At 40.6% G+C, this 21,495-nt stretch overlaps 1 protein-coding gene across 2 annotated transcripts in view; it reads left to right on the top strand.

Annotated features, from left to right (window-relative positions):
- The window catches only part of CERS6 (ceramide synthase 6), a 315,522-nt gene extending 298,745 nt beyond the window's left edge, over positions 1–16,777 (top strand). Inside the window, exons 9-11 of one of the 2 annotated variants that reach the window (XM_088021650.1) lie at positions 7,969–8,125; positions 8,633–8,656; positions 11,084–16,777. In XM_088021650.1, the coding sequence (XP_087877776.1) occupies positions 7,969–8,125; positions 8,633–8,656; positions 11,084–11,236 (334 nt within the window). In that variant the 3' untranslated portion in view covers positions 11,237–16,777. The remainder of the gene's footprint in view (positions 1–7,968; positions 8,126–8,632; positions 8,657–11,083) is intronic. The other variant, XM_028122522.2, reaches the window with a different exon arrangement.
- Positions 16,778–21,495: the final 4,718 nt, after the last annotated feature.

Below are 21,495 nucleotides of genomic sequence, written 5' to 3'. Positions count from 1 at the left end.
ACCTGAAATGGGCAGCTAGAATGGAAGATGCTCATTCCCAAGAAGCAGGTAACTCCAGCAGCCTGTGTTCATGTTGTAAACAGCCATGCTGTAAAGGACATCTTCCTACAAGGCCACTAAACCTTCCCTCTGCACTTCCTTGTAGGAGCCCCGTTGGGTTCCCTCAGGAACAAGTTCAGTGAACTCTAAGAATGGTCAGGCTTTTCTACTTTGACTTAATTGATTAGACTCAGAAACTTTGAAGGTGAGAGAGAATCTCACAACCCAGAGTTCTGCCCTCGTATGCATTTGGCCTTTGTTTTCTCTCACTGCTACAACAAATACTGTTCAGATCCCCCAAGGGAAGGGAAACGGGAGGAAAGGTCCAGGAGCCCACAGCAAGCAGTGAGAGTCTCCTGCTCCACCTTGGCCTGGGGTGCTTACCTGTCACTGGTCCTGCAAAGAATGGTTCCTACAGTGGACATGAGCAAAGAGCAGCCCTTCAGGGGAAGAGTGGGCAGATTTGGGGAGGTTTCAGAGCCTGGTCCATCCTAACCCTGTGATGATGGGGTGATGGTTTTATACTCTTAGAAAACTGCAAGAATGATTTCCTGGAATCTGAGGCTCTCTGAGATGTCTACCTGTCGAGCAGGCACAAGACACCTCACCCACTTTCTCCCATTTTTAGAATAAGATCTTTGCTTTTATATTTTGAATGTCTCATATACATGACAAAGTAATAGTGAAAGGCATTATATCATGTCCAGTCAGGGAGATCATTCGGTCAGGATTTAAGGTTTGAGTGGGGTGGGCCATGTGGGAAAACAGTTAAATAAGCTAAACGTGTCATTTAAGCAAGAGGGGCCTGGTATGGCTATCAGAAAGTAGGTGATGAACCTAAGAGATTAAAAATCCCAGGAAAAAAGAGCAGGGAATGACAGGCCACAGGAAGCACAAATGTTACAACAGCAGGTGTGTTTGTTGTAACATGGCAGGGGTTGGCCCTATGCCCGGGCCAAGGGTGAAGGACTAAGGAAAGGTCTGGGGGAGCTGAATAAAGACTGTAGGAATAATAGGGCCTGAAGGCCCAGACTAGTAGGCAGGTAGGTTCGAATCCCAGCTGGCCCCCACCTACTAGATCTGACCTTGACATAGTTATTTATATTCCTTGTTTCAGTTTCTTCATCTGTAAAATAGATACCTCACAAAAAAAAAAAAAAAATTAGGATTAAATGAGCCCATGTAAAGCCTGAGCCTATTTCTTGGCATATAGTTAATGCTCAATAAATACTAGCTAGGATAAGTATTCCTACTATACAGGGATCTTACAGGGATGTTGAAAAGACTAAGTGAAGAAATATATGTAATATGTTTGGCACAGTGCTCAACACGGTGGCTACTCAGTAAAGGACAGCTATAGAGAATCAGGCAAAAGTCTGTTTTAAGGGGTATGGAGGCAACAAAGAGCTAGGCAGAGGGTTGAAAAGAAGCATGTTGGAAGCAGGATACATCCTGAAGGACATGGCCTTGGCTAGAGGGATTCAAATCGGCAGATGAGTGACACAGACACGCAGACCAGGCAGTGGAAGAGTTGGGGATTCAGGCAGACAGACGGCAAGGGAGCACCAAGAGGGCAGTGACTAATTTTGAGAAAAACAGCCGTCCCAGCCAGGAAGTCACCACTTAACAAGAGTATAAGTGACCAATACCTAAGTCTGGCTAGGCTAGGACCAAAAAGTAAAAATAAATGAATTGACCCCACCATGTCTTACTCGGATGGGAATAAGGCAGAAGCGGTATATCCATTGCCAGATGAAAGATGGATGGTTCATCTGGGTTCAACTTTAGCTTCCCGTTAGAGAAATTACTTCTCTCTCTGCTACAGACTTCATGAGTCTGTTGTTCAAAAATAATTAGGTACCCATGCTACAAGCTACCCAGAGCTGTCCTCCTAAAAAACTTGCCAACAAACAACAGTGTCTTGGAGAAACCTGGGCTGCTGGTGGGACTGTCTTGTTAAAAGAAAATTACAAGCGTGGCTTTAAGCCTTTTGCAGCCTTGACTACCCAACACTTGACAAAGATATTTGTTTAGGTCCAGAGCTTTTATTACCTTAGGAAAACCAGGAAGGAGAGGGGTTGCTTATCACAGTGAATTAATTGTGAGACTCTTTTTTTTTTTTTTCAAGTGTTAAGTACCAGCATTTCTGGTCAGAGTAAATTTTTAAATGCTTTTCTCTCAGCATCTACTTTAAAATGAGTGAAACATGCCAGCAGATTATTAGGCCATCTTTAGGTCAAATCTGTTTCATTTATGTTTTGTGTAAGTTCAAAGGAAAATATATGCTGGAGAAACACACACCATGAAATATACTGAAGTCTGTCTAGGAAAGCAAAATCAAGACCGTTCAGAAGCTCTGAAGTAAAGAACACCTTAATGTTGACGAAAGCAAATGTTACTTTTTAACCTACCCTCACTTGCATTATGCAGCTTTGCTCAAAGTGAGACCCTGACCCCGATTCTCCTGGAGAAGCAGTCTTTGCTCTCTTTGGATATTAGACATGGGTCCAGTTATTGTTGTGGTTTTTATATAGATCATTTCAGAAACCCCCACCCAGGGCTCAGATGGGGCTCTTTGGTGGGGGTGAGGAGTGAGGCAAAGCCTTGTGGTCCTTGCTGTGGTCAGGGGCTCGGGCTCATCATTGACATCCACCTGGGACTCATCCACACCATGAGAGCACCTGGGCCTCTGCTCTTTAACATCTCAATCACCACTATATGGTCCTACCCGTAAGTTACTGGAGTATTTTAAAAGTAAGATTAGAGCCAAAAGTGAGAATGTTCATTACCTTTACATATTAAAGATAACGAACTTAAACTTTGAGTTGCCAGTCATAAGAATGAAGAAATGAAGCATTGGTTATAGCTTTTCCAAATGAGACAACAGTGGAGATCTTTCTGTACTGTGCTGTGTTATGAGACTTACAGAATTCTGAGGCCTGAGAAAGCAGAAGTCACACTGATGCTTAGAATATAGGTCCTTAAATATCATATTAAAATGAGACTACTGTGTTTTCTTTGCTAAAAAAAAAAAAAGGTTGTAAATTTTCCTCTTGTGTATGCATGTATATATCCCTGCCTCTGGATAGTCTGTATAATATTTCTGTGGTAGTTTAAGATGAAGAATCCATAAAAGGTAAACAGCACAAGTAACCCTAAAGCATCGTCAAATTAAATTCTTATGATTCATTAAACATCCATTAAAATAACTCATCAGGGCTAATCTGTTGGGGTGGTAACTGGTGCATCTACACATCACCAACGAATCGCCCAGGGAGCTCAGCTTTGCCCTGCAGGCATCCATTTTCATCAAGAATCATGCAGGAAGAAATAACTGCAGACTGAAGCCTCCTCATTCCATTGTTCAGGAAGATTCTTAGAAAGGAGAGTGTAACCCAAAGATGGAGTGATTTTTGTGCTGGGAGCCACACCTTGGCAGATGGTTCTGGCAGAAAAGACCTATTTGAGCATGTTTTGTACGTGTGTGATGTGCCATCTAGTGGTTGAGTGAGCCTAAATTAATGAAAAGGCAAATGGTCCTTTCTGGTCCCTTAACTGCCTCCTTTGCAAACTGTCCATCACATGATTTGAGCAACGGCAGGAGGTTTGATGCTGTGGGCTATTATTTGAGAAAGGAAAAAAAAATCTATTTTCTTAGAAGCCATATGTTGAACCCAATTATTGTCGGGGGGCGGGGGGAACACTGGTATTATAGTGATTATGCAAGCCAGAGGTTGCAAATTGATGACATTTGGCCCCCCAGAGTACTTTTCCCATTTTATTTTATTGAGGTATAATTCACATATATAGTATAGTGCACAACTGTTTGGTGTATAGCTTGATAGATTTTTACATTTATAAAGTTTATGTAGGTATAATCTGCGTAATTACCACATGGATCAAGATCTCAAAATGTTTCCAGGATCCCAGAAGCCTCCCTCTATCAGTGCTTAGAGATAACCCCTCTTCAGAACTGAGACCGTAAATTTGCAATAGCATCATTAAAGTAGATACTCCTAACCCTTACCTCCAAGAAAGGATAAAATCCTATAGTCACCATTTCAACAGTTTGCCTGAAAAGGAACAATTTCCGCGTCAAACATTCTGTAGCTAAACAAAGACCCCATTTCCTGGGTTTGCTGCTTTTCACAGTCCAGGTGGCATAATGAGATCTCTCTCCCCAGTCTAAATTCCTAATATATTGGTTTTCTTACCAAACTTCTCACTGAGAGATCTACCTGGTGCACTGATTGTATTTTCCCAAGTGTCTCTGCAGGCATCCAAGTCAATTTTCAAGGAAATCCCATTACTTGTGAGCAGTGTCTCAGAGGTGCCACTGATTGTCATGGCGAAGCCTATGAATTCTCATGTAGCATTTCAGAAATGAATGTGAATGCCATGTCGCCAGTGACTGCATGACACCTGTTCAAGTTAAGCCAAGCAAATCAATGGTGAGAAAGGCTCTCAACCTGTAATCTGGCAAAGGCTAATTTCTAATGAATAGCATAATGCAATCATTGTTGCTGTTTCTACAGGACCTCTTTCTGTTCAAATGAAACTAGATTCCCTCTGAATGTCAAAACATAGTGTGTCAGGAAGCAGAGCTAGTTCTGAAATAAAATTGATTTATTCCAGAGCTGTCTTGTACATGCCTATTTATTTGATTACTAAACAAACACACAATCAACCAACATGTCTAGTGAGTATGTTACTTCCGGGTATTTTGCAAGGTGCAGGAGATAGAAAAGCATAAGATCTATGGGTCCTCCCTCACTGCCATGGAGTTGGACGCTGTTTAGATCTGTTGTCCTCTGGCTTGCAAACTGGTGTTTAAAAAAAAATGGCTGTCTCTTGGGATAATAAACAAGGCTAAAATACAGGCTTATCCTAATGTGCTCCTTCTTAGAAATAACTTGTATTTTTTTTCTAATTATTTGTAATGTATTTGGAAAAAAAGAATGTAAAGAAGAAAATACAAAATTCCCTAATGCACCAAAGAAAGCCTATAATGGTTTTGTTTAATTCCTTTCAAGGAATTATAATTTTCTGTTTTTTTCTGTGTGTGGGTGCATATATATGTACAATTGCAGTTGACCTTTGAACAACATGGATTTGAACTGCACGGGTCCACTTATACATGGATTTTTTTTCAATAAATACAGTACAGTACTATAAATGAATTTTCCTTATGATTTTCTTAATACTTTTTTTCTCTAGCTAACTTTATTGAAAGAAGACAGTATATAACACATATACAAAATATGTGTCGACTGTTATAGGTAAGGTTTCTGGTCTACAGTAGGCTATTAGTAGTTAAGTTTTTGGGGATTCAAAAGTTACACATGGATTTTTGACTACATAGGGTGTTGGTGTCCCTGACCTGCATTGTTCAAGGGTCAACAGTATTTATTTTATGAAGTTGAGGTGATATTACATATTTTTCTCTATCATAAGAAACTCTTGAAACATGTTTAATACTTGAGTGAGTTCATAATTTCTGGAATAAGAATGAAAACTAATTTCTTAACCATTCCCTATTATTGGAAATTTTGATTGCTGTTTCTAAAACAGTTATAGAGATTTAATGTTTATGTATTTGAAATGAAGTCTTTGACTTTCTACCACACTCAAGGCCAGAACTTTCAGAGTAGTGTTAAATAATAATGGTGATGCTGGCTGGCTGTGGTTTGTTCCTGATTATAAAGGCAATAACTCTGGTGTTGTTAAATATGATGACAATGGCTGACTTGAGTTGGGTAAAAATCATATTAAGGAAATCCTTTTGAGTTCTAGTTTTTAAACATCAGCAATGGGGAATTGAACATTACCAACTGTCTTTCAGTGCTATTGAAATAATTAGGTTTGTCCCAATTTGGCCTATGGGTATGTAATACATTATATTAACAGATTTCCTAATGTTGTCCCCTTCCACCAGAATGAATTCTACTATACTGTAGAGTAATATACTTGTAATGAATTGTTAAATTTAATTCCATATTATTGATTTTGAGATTTTCACACCCATGTTTATTGTATATTGTTCTTGAGAGACAACTAGTGTGACAGGAGATAGACATACTCTGTGCATCTCATTCTGGTCTGTAAATGTGGGTTGCTGAAATCAGGGATAGAGAGCCTGTTTGTGTCTATTATTCACTCTCCCTTTTTCTTTACCTCTTAACCCAACTGCACATTAAGTGAGGGGTTTTTTTTTTCCTTTTGTGAACTGACAAAGTACTTTTCTTAACTTCCCTCAAAGCACTCATCACATTCTTTCTTATATTAAAATTTTCTATCTGTCTTCTGTTCTTGCAGAAGTGGTCTATGTCTTACAAGTTTTCCATCCCTACCCCTTAGCCACTAAATGTTGTCCACCTAACCTCTCCTGTGGGGTCCCAGTGAGCGCTGCAGTGGCAGATGGTGGAAATAGATGAGTTTTGCCAACATGCTTAGATGTCCAGACAAAGGAGGAAAGCAAGGAAGTCAGAGTGATTGCAAAATTCTGTGGGTACTGTGCTTCTCTATGGCAGCGGTTTGAGTCCAGGAGAATGAATCAGTTTCTAAAGGCATAGGACAGGGCAGAGCAGGGACAAGAGTGAAGCACTGAAACCAGTCCTTATGTACCTGCCCCAGGTGGCTGCCCATCCTGCTCTTGATGGTAGATTATAGAGACAACCAATTACCTCAAATACTTTTGCCTACCTCATGTATACACTCTTAAAATGAAGCCCATTTATTATATTCAAGTAGTCTTTAAAAAAAAAGTCATTCCAGGTGCCTGGGTGATTCAGTTGGTTAAGTGTCTGCCTTCGGCTCAAGTCGTGATCTCTCGGTCCTGGGATCGAGTCCGGGTCGGGCTCCCTGCTCAGCGGGGAGTCTGCTTCTCCCTCTCCCTTTGCCGCGATCCCTGTTTGTGCGCTCTCTCTCAAATAAATAAATAAAAATAAAATCTTTTTTTTTTAAGATTTTATTTATTGGGACACCTGGGTGGCCCTACATTGGGCTCCTTGCTCGGCGGGGAGCCTGATTCTCCCTCTGCCTGCCGCTCCCCCTGCTTGTGCTTGCACGTTCCCTCTGTCTCTCTGACAAATAAATAGATAAAATCTTTAAGAAAAAATATTCTATTTATTTATTTGACAGAGCACACAAGCAGGCAGAGTGGCAGGCAGAGGGAGAGGGAGAAGCAGGCTCCCCACTGAGCAGGGAGCCCGATGTGGGGCTTGATCCCAGGACCCTGGGATCCTGACCTGAGCCAAAGGCAGAGGCTTAACTGACTGAGCCACCCAGTTGCCCCCCAAATAAATCTTTTTAAAAATCATTCCAATACTCATCTCAAGCATCATTTCAAAATGGTATCTTTTAATTGTCAATTCTTTCCCAGAGGAAGGCTTATAGAATTAAGTACATTGTAGGGTCTCCCCAACTAGACTGTAAACCACTTGAGGAGAGGGATTAGGTCTTAAGTATATTCTAACCACCACTGTGCTACATATACAGCTTAAACTTATCAACTAGTGTTTCTAAAATTAATTAACCCTTTTTTTCTTGCACTGTAATGTTACTCAATGGTATTCCTCACGATTACTTAAAGACCAAAAGCAACTTTGAAAACAAAACAGGCCTTTTGACAAGTAGCAAGAGATACCGTCACAACCAAAAAACATGATGGAAATTAATGAAGAAATAATAGCAGGAGAAAGAGGAGCAGAAGTACGTGGTTCAAGCTAGAATTAAAATGAATGTTATGACACCAGGGAACTAGTTTCAGCGATGACTCTTCGAAGTACCTGGTCAGACTTCAGACCATCCTTGGAGGGTGAGACTAGTTAGTGGGTATTGTTGGATTTGTGCTTCTATGCAGTAACTGATGTTCCTTGGAAGGCAGAGTGAAAAGTTGTGTTCAGTGATTAACTTTCTCTTTTTCCTTAGGGTGTTACATACCACATTATTTGAAAGCTGGGAGATTGTTGGACCTTACCCTTCCTGGTGGGTTTTTAATCTACTGCTGTTGCTAATACAAGGCTTGAACTGCTTCTGGTCTTACTTAATCGTAAAAATAGCTTGCAAAGCTATTTCAAAAGGCAAGGTAAGATGAAACTTACTGTTTCTGATATGTCCCAGAAAAGTATATTTTCTGGTTCTTCTTTTTTTTTTTATTATTACTGTGTTATGTTAACCTCCTGGAAACACAAACCAAATTGTCATTTTCTTCTATTTAGTTAATTTTTTAAGTTAATTTTTTTGAACAATGTTACTGATGATTCCTACCGATCTGCATTTATAATTTTAGATTTAATGATGATACGTTATTTGTTGTGTTCTTTCTCTCCCTCTGTCTCCCATGGTCCTTCTCTGATTAAACTTGTGCCAAACAGAAATTTAATAACTTCTTTTCTTTTATGAGAAGGTTGCTCGGTGCAGTATGCCCATTTATGATTTTTCCAATAAAACTTAGTTAAATCTCGTTGTTTAAATATGGACTCGTGAGGCTGATTCAAATAACGTTTCCTGGGAGCAGTGACTTTTCCAGAACATTCTCTGTGACATTTTCTTACTTTCATTGTTTATTCTCTTCCTTCTGCCACCCTGGAAGGCTGGGAAGTGGAACCCTTTACATGTAAGTTCCTCATGCCTCTCTCTCTCCTTGTTCTGGATGCCACTTTAGCCTGTTGGAGGGGCACTCAGATGCTTTTGTTTCCATGCATATTGTTCTAGCTAATCAGTTGGCTTTAACTGAAGTGTGGCTCCCACCACGTGCAAGGGATACTAGAAACAGCTCAGGTAGTAGTGCCCTTTGTGTGAGCTTGCATTCTGCTAAATTTTGCATCATCCAACAGAAGGAGAGGAATTTTTTTCATTGGTGTTTAGCATGTTTGCTAAAAAACCAGAAATAGACAAAAGTGAAGTAGGAGAACCAGAACTGAGTTGGGGAGAGGATCACCATGGTCCAGAATGGAGGCCTGAGCATCAGCTATTGCCTGGTCTGCCCTGAGCACCTGGTCCTTGGCTAGGTAAACAGAGCTGGCTCCTTTCATGGGGCTCGGGACATCTAGTCACGTACTGTGCAGCCAGTTCTCAGTATCAGCTCTTACATAAATCCAAAGTATTTCGATCAATTAGTTGTTCAGAGGGGAAAGTTCATTTTTTCTCTGTGACCTCATATTCTTTAAAATGAGCACCTGTATTTCTGTTAAAAAAAAACACTCCTTTTCTCCTCTGGATACAAATTACATCAACATGCACAATGCTATGGTAGCCGAAGACAAAGAGGCAAGGACAGGTGGATTCGGTTACTTGTATCCTTATTGCATTGCTGTTTCCACCAGACCTAATGTCTCCTCTCCAAATTATTCCTTCAGTCTTACCAAGAGACGATTATTAATTTCATTACAGGTGTCAGGCTTCAGAATATCTAAACTACCCTTGCTGTTCACCTAGGGCAGTTAAATTCATCTTGGCCATGGGTTATGGGCTCCATTTTTCTATGGGTTATTTTGAGACATTTTAAATGATTCCTTTCCTTGAAGGTGACATAAGTATAAGCTTTTTTTTCCAAATGCAATTACAAATAATCTTACTAAGCATGCAAATGTAAATTGATCACTCTCTGAAACTGGAGTTTTCTTTCCTATTAGCAGCTTAATTTATGACTAATGGATGTCTAAACGTCTTGGAGCTTTACTATCATGCTGTCTTTGTGACCCCTGTTTGTTTGTTTAAGTTCACGTATCCTAAGTAATTCAGTCCTTTTGGTCTTTCGGTATCTAAATCTTCTTGGAGATGATCCGTGTGTGTTCAGTCTCATCGCAGGGGGCATTGGAGTGAAGTCCATTTGTACCGTATTTATTTGGTTGTTTCTGGTTAGAAAAGTGCAGCAGTTCTGAACTCTCACCCGGCCTTGTCCCCACCCACCTGACAGAGATGACGTTGTCCTGCAGCCAGGGTGGCTTCTCCGGTGGGGGGCATGCGTGACAGAGAGGATGTGATGTGAAAAAGCCCTCAGTTCATTCTGATACACCACTTCTTAGAGAAAGGCAGGCAGCTGGATTTGGGAAAGCTTCTACAAAGCGAGGCCCCCAGGCCCCCAGGTCCCTGTTGCCACCCCACTCGGAAAATAAGTGAATGGTGCTCACTCAGAGGTCTTAAGGCATGTTGGGTAAAAATGCTTACCATAATTTAGACGATAGAGTAGGAGGTTCAAACTATTTTAATTTTAAAAGCAGTTGAGTGTTTTCTTAATCTCTCCCTAAATTACTTCCTTGCTAGACTGTGACTTTTTTTTTTTTTGTCCTTTATGGTAACGCATATGCTGGTGCCTGAGCTTGCCATCCTCATTACGTAAGGAGACTGGGTAGAGGATTGAAGAACTTTGGAATGATGGAAGCCCATTTGTGATGATCCGGTCAATAGATTTTCTTTGGGAAATATTTTAAACTAGACCTCACCCAGCAGGTTCCCAAAATGCCCCCCCCTGCCATTAGTTGTCACATAGTATATAAAACAAAATTCCTACTTAATTTTAGCAGACAGAAAAGAAAAACAAATTAAGTCATCAAATAATATATTACAAAGCCAAGAAGAATGACATTTTAAATTCTCTAAGCTAATAAATATCTCCATTAGTGTGGTGAATCCCTTTACAGGATTCTCACAGGGAATGTGACCATCAGAGAGTAAATTGATCCATTTGTACCAAATTCCTATAATGCCATTCCAATTTTATCATATGTCACTTTACCAGTAAGAGTGGGTTTCAGGGTCTAGTACATTCTCATCGTCCAGAGGTACCTTAAAGAGGTCAGCATGTCTAGCCCCCTGTGATACCTAAATCCACCTGTGTTCCATTCCTTGATAACTGACTTGTCACCAAAATTGCACATCTCCACTGCAGGAGACCTAACTGTTATGGCAACGTGCCTTTCCTCTTCGATTTTTAACGTTTGCATCTGTTTCCATTCATGTATGATTACATGTACTCTCTGACCATGCCCTAGCTTAATGAGTCCTTAGGAGCTGGTTACACTCACCTTCTTGTATTCCACAGGTGTCCAAGGATGATCGAAGTGATATTGAGTCTAGCTCAGATGAGGAAGACTCCGAACCTCCAGGGAAGAACCCTCACACTTCAACCACCACCAATGGGACCAGTGGTACCAATGGGTACCTCCTGACTGGGTCTTGCTCCGTGGATGATTAATTACTCAAAACTACAAGTCCCGAACAAAGTGAACTGTTTGTTCCTGGAAGTATTTAAAAGTTGCAAATGCAGTTCCTTTCATTATATCTCAGCACCAGAAACAAAATTTAGGATTATCAAAGCATTTTGAATAGTGCACTGCCATATGTCCTGTCTGTGAATGAAGAAGAATTACCATTCTTTATACGTAGGCATGCTATATGTAATTGACACAAGGGAACAGTATTTGCATTTGTACTGTCTTAAAGTATTATTTATATTTCATTTTTGTTTGTAAATCTGTGGACAAAAGAGGGTTTCCTCACTCCTTTTACTCTCTGGGTTTATAACAGTGAGGGAGATGCTCCATCTGCTTCCACCCCTTTCTATTGCTGTAACTCAGTTTGATAGGAGCATCAAATAATTTAATTTGTCACTTAGAGCAAGCAAAACCCAGTGCAAGATTCTCATACTGCTCCAAATAGGTTTGCTTTCTTTGTGTTACAGTGCCTGTTTTGAAATTGCCTATATAGCCTCAGTGACCATTTTCCCAGTGTAAAGTTTAAGCAGGATGAGCTAGGCGTTTTAATTGTCCCTCTTCGTGGTCAATTAGCAGTTCAAATCAAAGAATATGGTTTTTTGAGAACTTTAAAAAATTGTTTTGTATTAAGTTGCTTTGCAATAGACATCATTTTTTGTGCACACAGCCAAGATGTCTTCAGTGAGTATGGTAGCTAGCTGGAGATGAACTTTGTAGGTTACAGAGGTTTATTTTTGGTTTTTGGTTTTTGTTGTTTTGTTTGTTTGTTTGTTTATTCCCTCTTAAGAGGTCAGTGCTCTGGCTCTGAAGGAGGACCTTTGCCTAAGGTCATAGTTACTACAATGAAATCACTCTTACTACTGGGAATTTGTCCCATGATCTGAGAATAACAGAAAGAGAACAGCTGATTTCAGCCAGATTTCAGAACTACCCCTATAATTACAGCAATCTTCTGTCATGTCATGAAAAAAAGAAGCTAAGTATATTTTGGCACAGCAAAGGAGACTTTGAACAGTTGGCAGAGGTCAGCTCTAGCATAAAGCATTTTATTGCAACCAGCATTCAAGGAAGTGCGCTAGATATCTAGTATTTGATCTTGGTATTTTGATTTTTCTGAGCAAAATAAAGCCAATGGGAGAAGGACGATTTTACTGTTTGTCCTTTCTCCTTAAATATGACCCAGAGTGACTCTCCTGTTGCTAGAAACTGAGTAGTGTTGCACTTGAAGTCCTTTGGTTTGCTTCTTTGAAGACTTGTTCGGTTTCTAGGAATTTTTATTCAAACAGAGCTATTTTCAGAAAAAAATAATAAAAATTGTACTGGACTATGGCAATATCAGCAATGAGAAAGGATGCTGAAAAATAAGTTGCTATAGTCTCCTACATGGCAGTGTTATGTATGTATAAATAAGAAAACCCATTCACATAAACCAAAGATTTTATCTCCTTCCTTCCAACTTTTAGTAAGAGGGAATAAAAAGGTATTACAAACACTTACTTCATAAACAAAACAAAACAAGAGTCCAAAACCACAGTGCAGTAGCATAAATGTGTGAGTCAGGGGATAGTAAAGACAACAGCATCAGAAATACTAGGGAGTGCATGTGCTGCTTACAGCCATTCACATTCGATTCAAATTTTTGAAAAAATTGAAATGAATCTTTGTGCCAACAGTTTGCAACCTGTGCATTAAAATAATGCTCCCAAACAAAAAACCTCACACTGTAATGTTAAATCTTTCCCCACCTATATATGAAATAGTCTGTTTCTGATAAGGCCCATAGTAATAATTGAAAGCCTTAGACATATGTCTGCTTGTTTATTGAGAAAACGATGCAACTAATTCTCATAAAGCCTTATTATTTTATTTCACAAAACAGGGGTATATCTAGGAGTGTGATTTGTGGATGGTTTGAGACCAGTCATAAAACATCAAAATTACTTGTTAGTCATCTGAACATCTGCTAAAATGCAGATGTATAAAATGAAGCGGCAAGCATGTTATAGCTGAAAAATGTTGAGAAGGTGAAAGTTTCCTTTCTTATCAACTAAAATATGGGGAAGAAGAGTGAATTGTACCTTGCTTTAGTGCCTGGAGCAAGTCCTCACAAAGGGAGAAATAAACCAGAGAACCACCATGTGTTCAAATTTGGATCGTCTGATACTCCACCACAGAATAATTTCAAAAAGATCGGCTTATAAATTAATGGTTTAGTGGAGTTACATGAAAAGAAGTAAATCGAGTCTGTCCTTAGCAAAGACAAATCTAAGCAATTTTTTGTTTTTCCCAAAAGTCACTTGGAAGTAGGACTGAGAATACTCAGAGCCTCAGCGACCAATGACGTTCACTTAACACAGTCCCCTATGTATCTATAGATTTTTATTTCATTTTGTGTTTTAGGACAAAGAGTTCTTTTTGATTAATCAAAGTGGTGTTTGTAGACCTGTTAAGATACAAAATAATATATTTCTGTCTACTTCTCCCACTTATCATGGTGGCAAGATAAGACTGAGAGAGAAGAAAATGTGAGATATCTTGTCTTCTACTTGTGCCAGGCCATAGCTTTGGAAGTGTATTTTGTAAATTCAGCTGTAGGTTACTGAAAGTATTGTTTCCCATTAATTAACTTAGCCCGTATTGATAGCTCCTTCCTCCTGGTCATATTCAAACCTTTCCAGGGTACCAAGAGGGTGTGTAAGAAGGAGTCTAGAAAAATTAATATTTTATTAATATTTTATTCTCTAATGCTATTTAGCTTTCCTAGATCTCTTAGTGGAGAAAAAAGTAGAAAATCAAGTAGAATTTGGCCTTGGGTCAATAAATGATAGGACAATGTGTGATATGTACGTACATGTATGTTTCTCCAAAAACATAAAACCAAAATAGCACTGACTCATCCTTATCCATATTTTTTTCATGAAAACTATCCACCATGTACAAGAGAATCTTCCCACCTCCCTCTCAACTTCTTGTTCATGCCACTCACCCGGCTGAGAGTTGATAGGATCCTTTCTCTTGCCTCAGGCTAAGATCACAGAGGACCTAAGGTCAGCATATAAGCCAAATGTAGTTCATATTTCCAAATTTAATGATATACATGTGGAGAATAGAAGACTAACTATCAGTATTTTAGATGATTAAGCTGAATGTTGAAAAAAATGCATATGGTTGCTGTTTCATCCCAAGGTTTTATTAACATCCAACTCCTGCCAGGCTGCTAGATAGATGGTATCCTGAGGTACCATCAGATGACGAAACAGGCATCTGACAAAAATGAGCTAGGAAGAAAGGTAGGCTCCCCAAAGAAAGCAAGCAGTTGGGTGAGAGAAATAACTCTTCAGTGAGTTAAAATCAGGCCACGTTTAGCCAAAATGGCGGTGGGTGGACCTCAAAATGTCCCGTTCTGTTGCCAACTATCCATTCTGAGTATTTGATAGAGGTTTGGATTTGAGCGAACCAAATGCTTTTTTTTACCTTAGGCAGAAAGGATCTCGCACTTTGTGTATTTGAACCTCATTGTTATTTGGGCTGAAGTAAAAAATGAGGTTTCAGTTCAGTTCACCTGAGTCTTTGCAAAAGAGCTCTTCAGAGAAAGTTTTATGGACACCCATGATTGTTCCCATTCTGTTCATGACTTTGTATCAAGAGTTATTTTTGTCCCTTTCTCAGAAATGTTAATGCCAAAGTTGCCTGAATATTTGAGTAGTTTTTTCTTAATTTGAAGTGTACAGAATAATTCCAAAGGTGTTAAGAGATTCTGTTTGTGTATGTGATGATGTCATTATGTCCAGAGAGGCTTCAAGAAATCCTTTGGGAAATAAAAGGTTAACTGTTTACATTTCCTGTGATAGTTGAGATCTTAAGATACTAATTAACTTACTTTTTTTTTCTTTGCCTTTGGCTGATTCCTGCTTTGTAGATAAATATTAGTATCCTTGAAATCTTTAGAACATTCAAGTAAGAAAAAAACAAATTAGATCAAAGTCAGCCCGATGAGAAAGTGATGACAAGGCACTTCAGTTTTTAAGTAACTTGTATGGGAAGAGAAAATGCAGTTCTCTCTGGTTATTGTGCTTGCTGTCTAGCGTGTTGTTCATGAAAGGAATAGCCTCAGTAATCATAAGCAGTTCTTGAAGTCATGCATAATGCAGCAGGTAGTAATTAGTACTGGTTCACTGTGGCCACACTATTTAGTTCTTGATAGTAGCAGGCCAGAAAAGGACCCTGTGGTATATATAGTCCCCTCCCCTCCTCAAAGGGATGCTTAGTAGACCCTGAGGAAGCCTGTCCGTTTGTCCACTCTGTGCAGTTGTAACGTCTCTAATATATATTCAAAGGGAGCATAGCTGATGCTGGTTTTCATGGAGAAAACTTTATTAGCATAAAACATGATAAGGAACAGTTTGTAAGCTCTGCAGACACCCAAAGGAGAACCTTAGCCTTTTCCAGGTATTTGTAACTTAAGTTCAGCCTTGAAGCCTTTGAAAGGACTAGCTTAGCAAATGGCCACAAGCTAAGACCCCATCAGCTCAAAGAAATAAGTCTCTGCAGCCAGATGGCGTTATCTTATGGTGTCTTCACAAGACTAGGTTTTCTCAAGAATACCAGGAACTGATGGGAGGGGACGGTTAGCCCGAGATCTGTCTTGTTCATCTCATCCACCCGCATTCCTTTCAGCCTCCTGGAACCTTGATGAAAGGAAAACCAAAATATTGTCACTTATCGGCTGGACTTTGGATCAGTTGTTTACCATACTTCTTTTCTCTGACTGATTCCATTTTTCTTAAAAAGTATTGTGCCCATGTAAGCTTGTTTTCCTCCACACAGGTCCATGAAAGCTTGGTTTCCTATTTTGCTATATGTTGCATGGCCTGGAAACCAGGGACAACAGCTGTTGGTATGATTTCTATGTTAAGTGAAAAATTAGATTTTATAGAGATCATTTCTTTCCCCCTCTTGGATCTACAGTAATTTTTCTAAACTGTCGTTGTAAAACTGCCCTTAAAAAATTAGAGGCTTTTAAAGATTAGTTGCCAAAGATAAATTAGCTCTGTAATAGGAACAGTTGTGTGGCAATTCTGGGAGTTTAACTGAGAGACTCATTAAAGATGAAGTACCCCCTCCAAGTTTGATTTCCAAAAGTTTCATAAAGCCTCTAAGCCTATGATTCTCATCCGCTCTTGGTGTGCCCACAGATTCGGTTACCTCCATAGCCATTTGTGGCCAAGCAAGGAGGAGAGGGTTCGTTTGGGGATTTGATTTTTTTTTTCAATTTGCAGTGAGAAATAGGATAGGTGACAAAATCTTACTTGTTTTCTTAAGACAATTCAGTGCTTGAGCATCTCTGTCAGAAATGGAATGATGTACTGTTAGCCAGTTAGAATTATTTTATGTATTGTTACTGTGTTTTGCTGATTTTTATATGAAAATATAATTATTCATTCTTGATCTCTGGAAGCAATCATTATTATGAGAATCATTTTACTTTGGAAACACTTTCATAATAAAGATAAGTATTAAGAGTCAAGTGTAAATGATATTTTCTGTAAGCGCTGGTGTTGGTAGTATGTCACATCATCCTGGACAAGATTTATTTCAGGGCATACATCATCCTACTAGTTTCTTGCAAACCTTCCTTAAATCCCAGTTACCATTACGATTACTGAAAAGGTAATATTATATTTATATTATATTTATACATCATATATATATATAACATATATATCTCTTTCTCTAAGCTAATCCATAGCATTGCTGCCCCAGCATCCATTTTGTTTGCAATGTGGCCTGCAGGGACCTTAAATTGACCTTAGCCCCTCAAACAGGTGCACACCCTGGGGAGCAGCCCTCAGACTCACGAGCGACTGTAAGTCCCTGATATGACTTCCCCAATAGCCCCTGTGATCAACAATCTCCCCTGCCTACCAGTGCCTGCAGGCCTTATGTTCCCCCTAAATGAGACCACCATGGGGTTTACCAAAACCCCACTCTTCTGAATTGACTCATCCAGCCTTAGCCCAGGAAGCCCAAAGCACTCTACTCACAGACCCTAATAAAGGCATGTGCCCCAGGTCCTGTCTCAGTCTCCACCCGGCCATCACCAACCTGTGTGGCCCCTCGAGGCGTGCCGTGTGTGTACCTCCCCCGTGACGTGTGAAACCTCTCTGTTTCTCTTGTGGTCTCTTGTTGAACTTCAGCTCACCATCTGACGCCTTGTACTCCACTTAGCAAATATTAATTTAACATAGTTAACATATTTATATGATATATATATAATATGTTGCAGTATCTCTTTGAAAATTAAGATATAGAAACTTTAACATTTTATGTAGTGCTTCATTCTGGAAAAAAATATTTAATATTTATAGAGAGATAAGAGTTCACAGGGCGCCTGAGTGGCTCATTTGGTTAACTGACTGCCTTCGGCTCAGGTCATGATCCTGGAGTCCCGGGATCGAGTCCCGCATCGGGCTCCCTGCTCGGCAGGGAGTCTGCTTCTCCCTCTGGCTCTCCCCCGTCTCATGCTCTCTCTCTCTATCTCATTCTCTCTCTCAAATAAATAAATAAAATGTTTAAGAAAAAAAAACGTTCCCATATATCAGACTGCACTGATTTTTCCAAATCATAACAAGAAGCACTTAGGACCAACAATCCAGACCACAGCATACACAAAACCATCCCTGTCAGTGTAGCTCATAGGAGCTTGACTGATATCTTCTCTGGGTCCGTGCCCTCCTGTGTTAGGGCTTCTTTCCCTCTTTCTCTGTCTTTCCTGTGTAACTCTGTCTTCCCCAGCTACTCTTCCGCTCTAAGCTTATGTCACCTAATATCTCCAGAACCATAAAAATAGCATTGACATTCAAACAGACACCCCCCACCACCACCAGTATTATGAAAAATAAAACAGATACCCTATGAAAAATCATTATAATATAGTATAATATAGCTACCCCCAGCCACAGTCTGATTGCAAGCATGAGTTATCCTAATAAATTAAACTACCAAAACTCCTCTGAGGCAGAGAAAGATAGGCTATAAGGTCACGCGCCACTTTGGGAAGCCCCACGAACTCTTCCAGTTCTGTAAGCAAAGCAGAATCTAAGTCTCTAAGCATCCCTCGCAAATAGCCACAATGCAACTCAGCCTCTCTAGGCCCCTGGCTGCTGGGGCTGCCACATCCACCTTCGGCACATGTTATTTCTGCCCCCTAATTCTGGTTCTGCCAACCCTGCACTTGCTTCACCAGGCGCGGCGGCAGCAGTGCCGACAGGAGTGACAGATGGCACGACAGCCAGCCATGGGGGTCGGACACTGGATCTACCAGGATGCGGGTGATCCCTCAGAACCAATGACCATGGTGACCAGAGCCTGAAGGCCACATCCTTGATTCTCCCCAAAGCTCCTGTGGCATGAAGAAACAAAAGTTCTATTATCCCTAAACACTGTAGTTAAAAAAAAATTCTATAAAGCCTGCTAGGGTGACCATAACCCAAAATCACAGACTGGGTTACTTGAATAACAGCGATTTATTTTCCCCAGCTCTAGAGGCTGGAAGTCCAAGATCACGGGGTCAGCAGAGCTGATTGCTTCTGCGGCCTGTCTTCTTAGCTGGCCCTCTCACTGTGCCGTCACACGGTCATTCCTCTGTGTGTCTGTCTGTGTCCTAATCCCTTCTTTTAAGGATGACAGTCATATTGGATCGGGGTCCCCCCCAAAGGCTCCATTTTACCTTCATCACCTTTTTTTTTCACCATTGATGAAATTTTTATCTTAGTCTCATTTTTCCAACAAAAGGGACAAAACAAAGTTTCAAGGGTATTATAATTTGGAAAAAGTTAATATCCTCCATCTTCTGCAATAAATATTGATTCATATACGCAATCTATTTCTGGGGCTTTTAGGGCCGTGTACACAGAATGCATAAATAGAAAAGGTACCTTAATCACCTCTTTAAAAGCCCTGTCTCCAAATACAGTCACCTCCTCGGGTACAGGGGCTAGGACTTGAACATGAATTTTGGGAGACGTAAGTCAGCCCATCATACAAGGTAGTTTGACACAGTGACAAAGAACAAAAGTAATGAAGAAACAAAGTGATTGGTGACTTCCAGGGCCCCAACACCTCATGGACAGGTGACTTGGGCTGAGACCTGAGGGAAGGAGCTGCTCGGGTCACAGACCAGGCAGTGGGGGCCGGAAACACAGAGGCTCCAAGATGGGAACAGGCTTGAAGGTTCAAGGAGCAGCAAGAAGGCCAATGTGATGAAGCGAAAGAAACAAAGGGGAGAGTGTGGGTGATAACATTCGAAAGTTAGGAAGGGGCAGATCATATAAGGCCTGTGTCCCATGATGAGGAGAGCAAGTGTTAGGGTAAGAGTGATGGGAAACCTTTCAGGAATCTAAGCAGGGAGCAGTATAACCTGGTCTGTTGTCATCTTTAGTAAGAGAGAAACCACGCCCATCCAAACCATGACGGAGAAAACCGCTCCAACTCCACGTGGGTCAGCGGTGTCTGCAGAGGTGTGCCGGGCACCACACGACCAGGCAGGGTGATGAGCACGTGGCCATTGGAAGAAATAAAGGACTAAGTGCTTTGAGGGTTTAATCCACAGGCAATAAACTATGTCTGGGCAGAGAACGAGAGGTGGAAGCTTTTGCTGCAAAGATGCCAAGACCCGGGACAGGAAGAGCCTCCAAGTTCCGCTGAGGAAAGCAGCTTGAAAAGATATGACAGATGGGCCGTCAGCAGCCAGGGGAGAACCTCAGGGAGAGGGCAGACTTCCTGACTGAATGTCGTTGTTTTTGTTGTTACTTACTGTTAGCACCTTTCTTTTTGTGGTTCCAAGGCAGCTCATGGGCGGTGAATTGATGGATGATCACAATTTCCAAAACACCCCTCTGGAGGAGGCGTGCATCCAACAACAATCCTTGCATGCTGTTTGTAGGTTTTACAGTTTCTGAGTGAGCCTGCCTGGTTTAGCAAGAGCTGCAAATCAGGGTTTTATTTGTGGATTTATTTATCTGGATACGCCAGTCGTTAAACATTCACCAGCACGCCACGGCCACCTGTAACCTATAGACGCAGGAACTGTGGCTCCAAAAAGTTAAGTGACTTATTTTCTGTCACCCAACTAACAAGTGGTAGAGTTGAGATTTGACCCAGACCTGACTGATTTCAAAACTTAGACATATCTTCCTAGTACCTTATGCTTCTTCCAATGTTTGCATTTGTTTCTGAAGATAGGCTGCTTAGATTCCTACTGCATTTCAACCGTCCTTGGCTTTTTTCTTATCTACCTCCTTTAATTCTCCTTACAGATCTCAGACTTCCACCCCTATAGTTTTCATCCCTAGTTCCCCTCTTTTCAAGATTAGGTTGTTCAGGGCTCTCAACTACATCAGGAGCCCTTCTTAGGAAAGATCCTCAATAAATCTAATACGTCAGTGACTGAACTCAATTGTTAAAGCTCACTGTCTTGTTCCAGTTCACAAAGCACACCCTTCCTTCTCCAACCTCACCCAGGGAACTTGCAAGGGCCAAGGTATAACCCAGAACACAGGTTTCAAAGGCATCAATTCAAGCAGTTCAATAATTCAGTGCATTGCAGACTAGAAGGATAGAAGATATGTAGGTTGGGAAACTAGTTCTTCAGTGGTTTGGGTTTTAAGAACGGGCTGGAAATCTCATAGGGAAATACTCCTAGGGGGTGAGTGAGGGATGGGGTACTACAGATGAGGAAGATGTAGGAAATAAAAGGGCAGTCACCAGCCCCCCTTTTTTGGAGTCATTGCAGTTAGTTAGATTCATCAGGATTAAACTCTTGGTTCCTATTAGTTTTGCTGACCCAGGATGCTAGTAAATACCCAGTCAGCCAGCCAGCAAACAATGTATAGGACTCTAGGCCAGTTGGAGCCATTATCACCAAAGATGAGCTCAAAAGTGTCCCTAGAGTTTTTAAAAATAGTGTTCTTTCTCTCTGTTGAAGTCACTAGACTGTGTATAGAACAGAGCTCTGACATACTATACTCTCAAGCGCTGCCATTTCTTATTCACTTGTAAGTCATTTCTGAGGATGTATAAAACAGTGCATGCCATGCCAAAGCAGACACACAGAGCCACAGCACTAACGAATTCAATAAAATGCACGTCGAAATGAAGCCAATGCATCTATTGAGCACAACTCTCCACAGGCCGTTGTGTTGGGCACTGTGAGAGATACAAATAAGCCAGAGGCAAAGCT

The sequence above is a fragment of the Eumetopias jubatus genome, unplaced genomic scaffold (genome assembly GCF_037043125.1).
Source record: "Eumetopias jubatus isolate StellerSeaLion01/CBP00866 unplaced genomic scaffold, mEumJub1_p1.0 scaffold_3, whole genome shotgun sequence".
In the NCBI taxonomy this organism is placed as follows: domain Eukaryota; kingdom Metazoa; phylum Chordata; class Mammalia; order Carnivora; family Otariidae; genus Eumetopias; species Eumetopias jubatus.
This window is presented reverse-complemented; position numbering and strand designations above follow the sequence as displayed.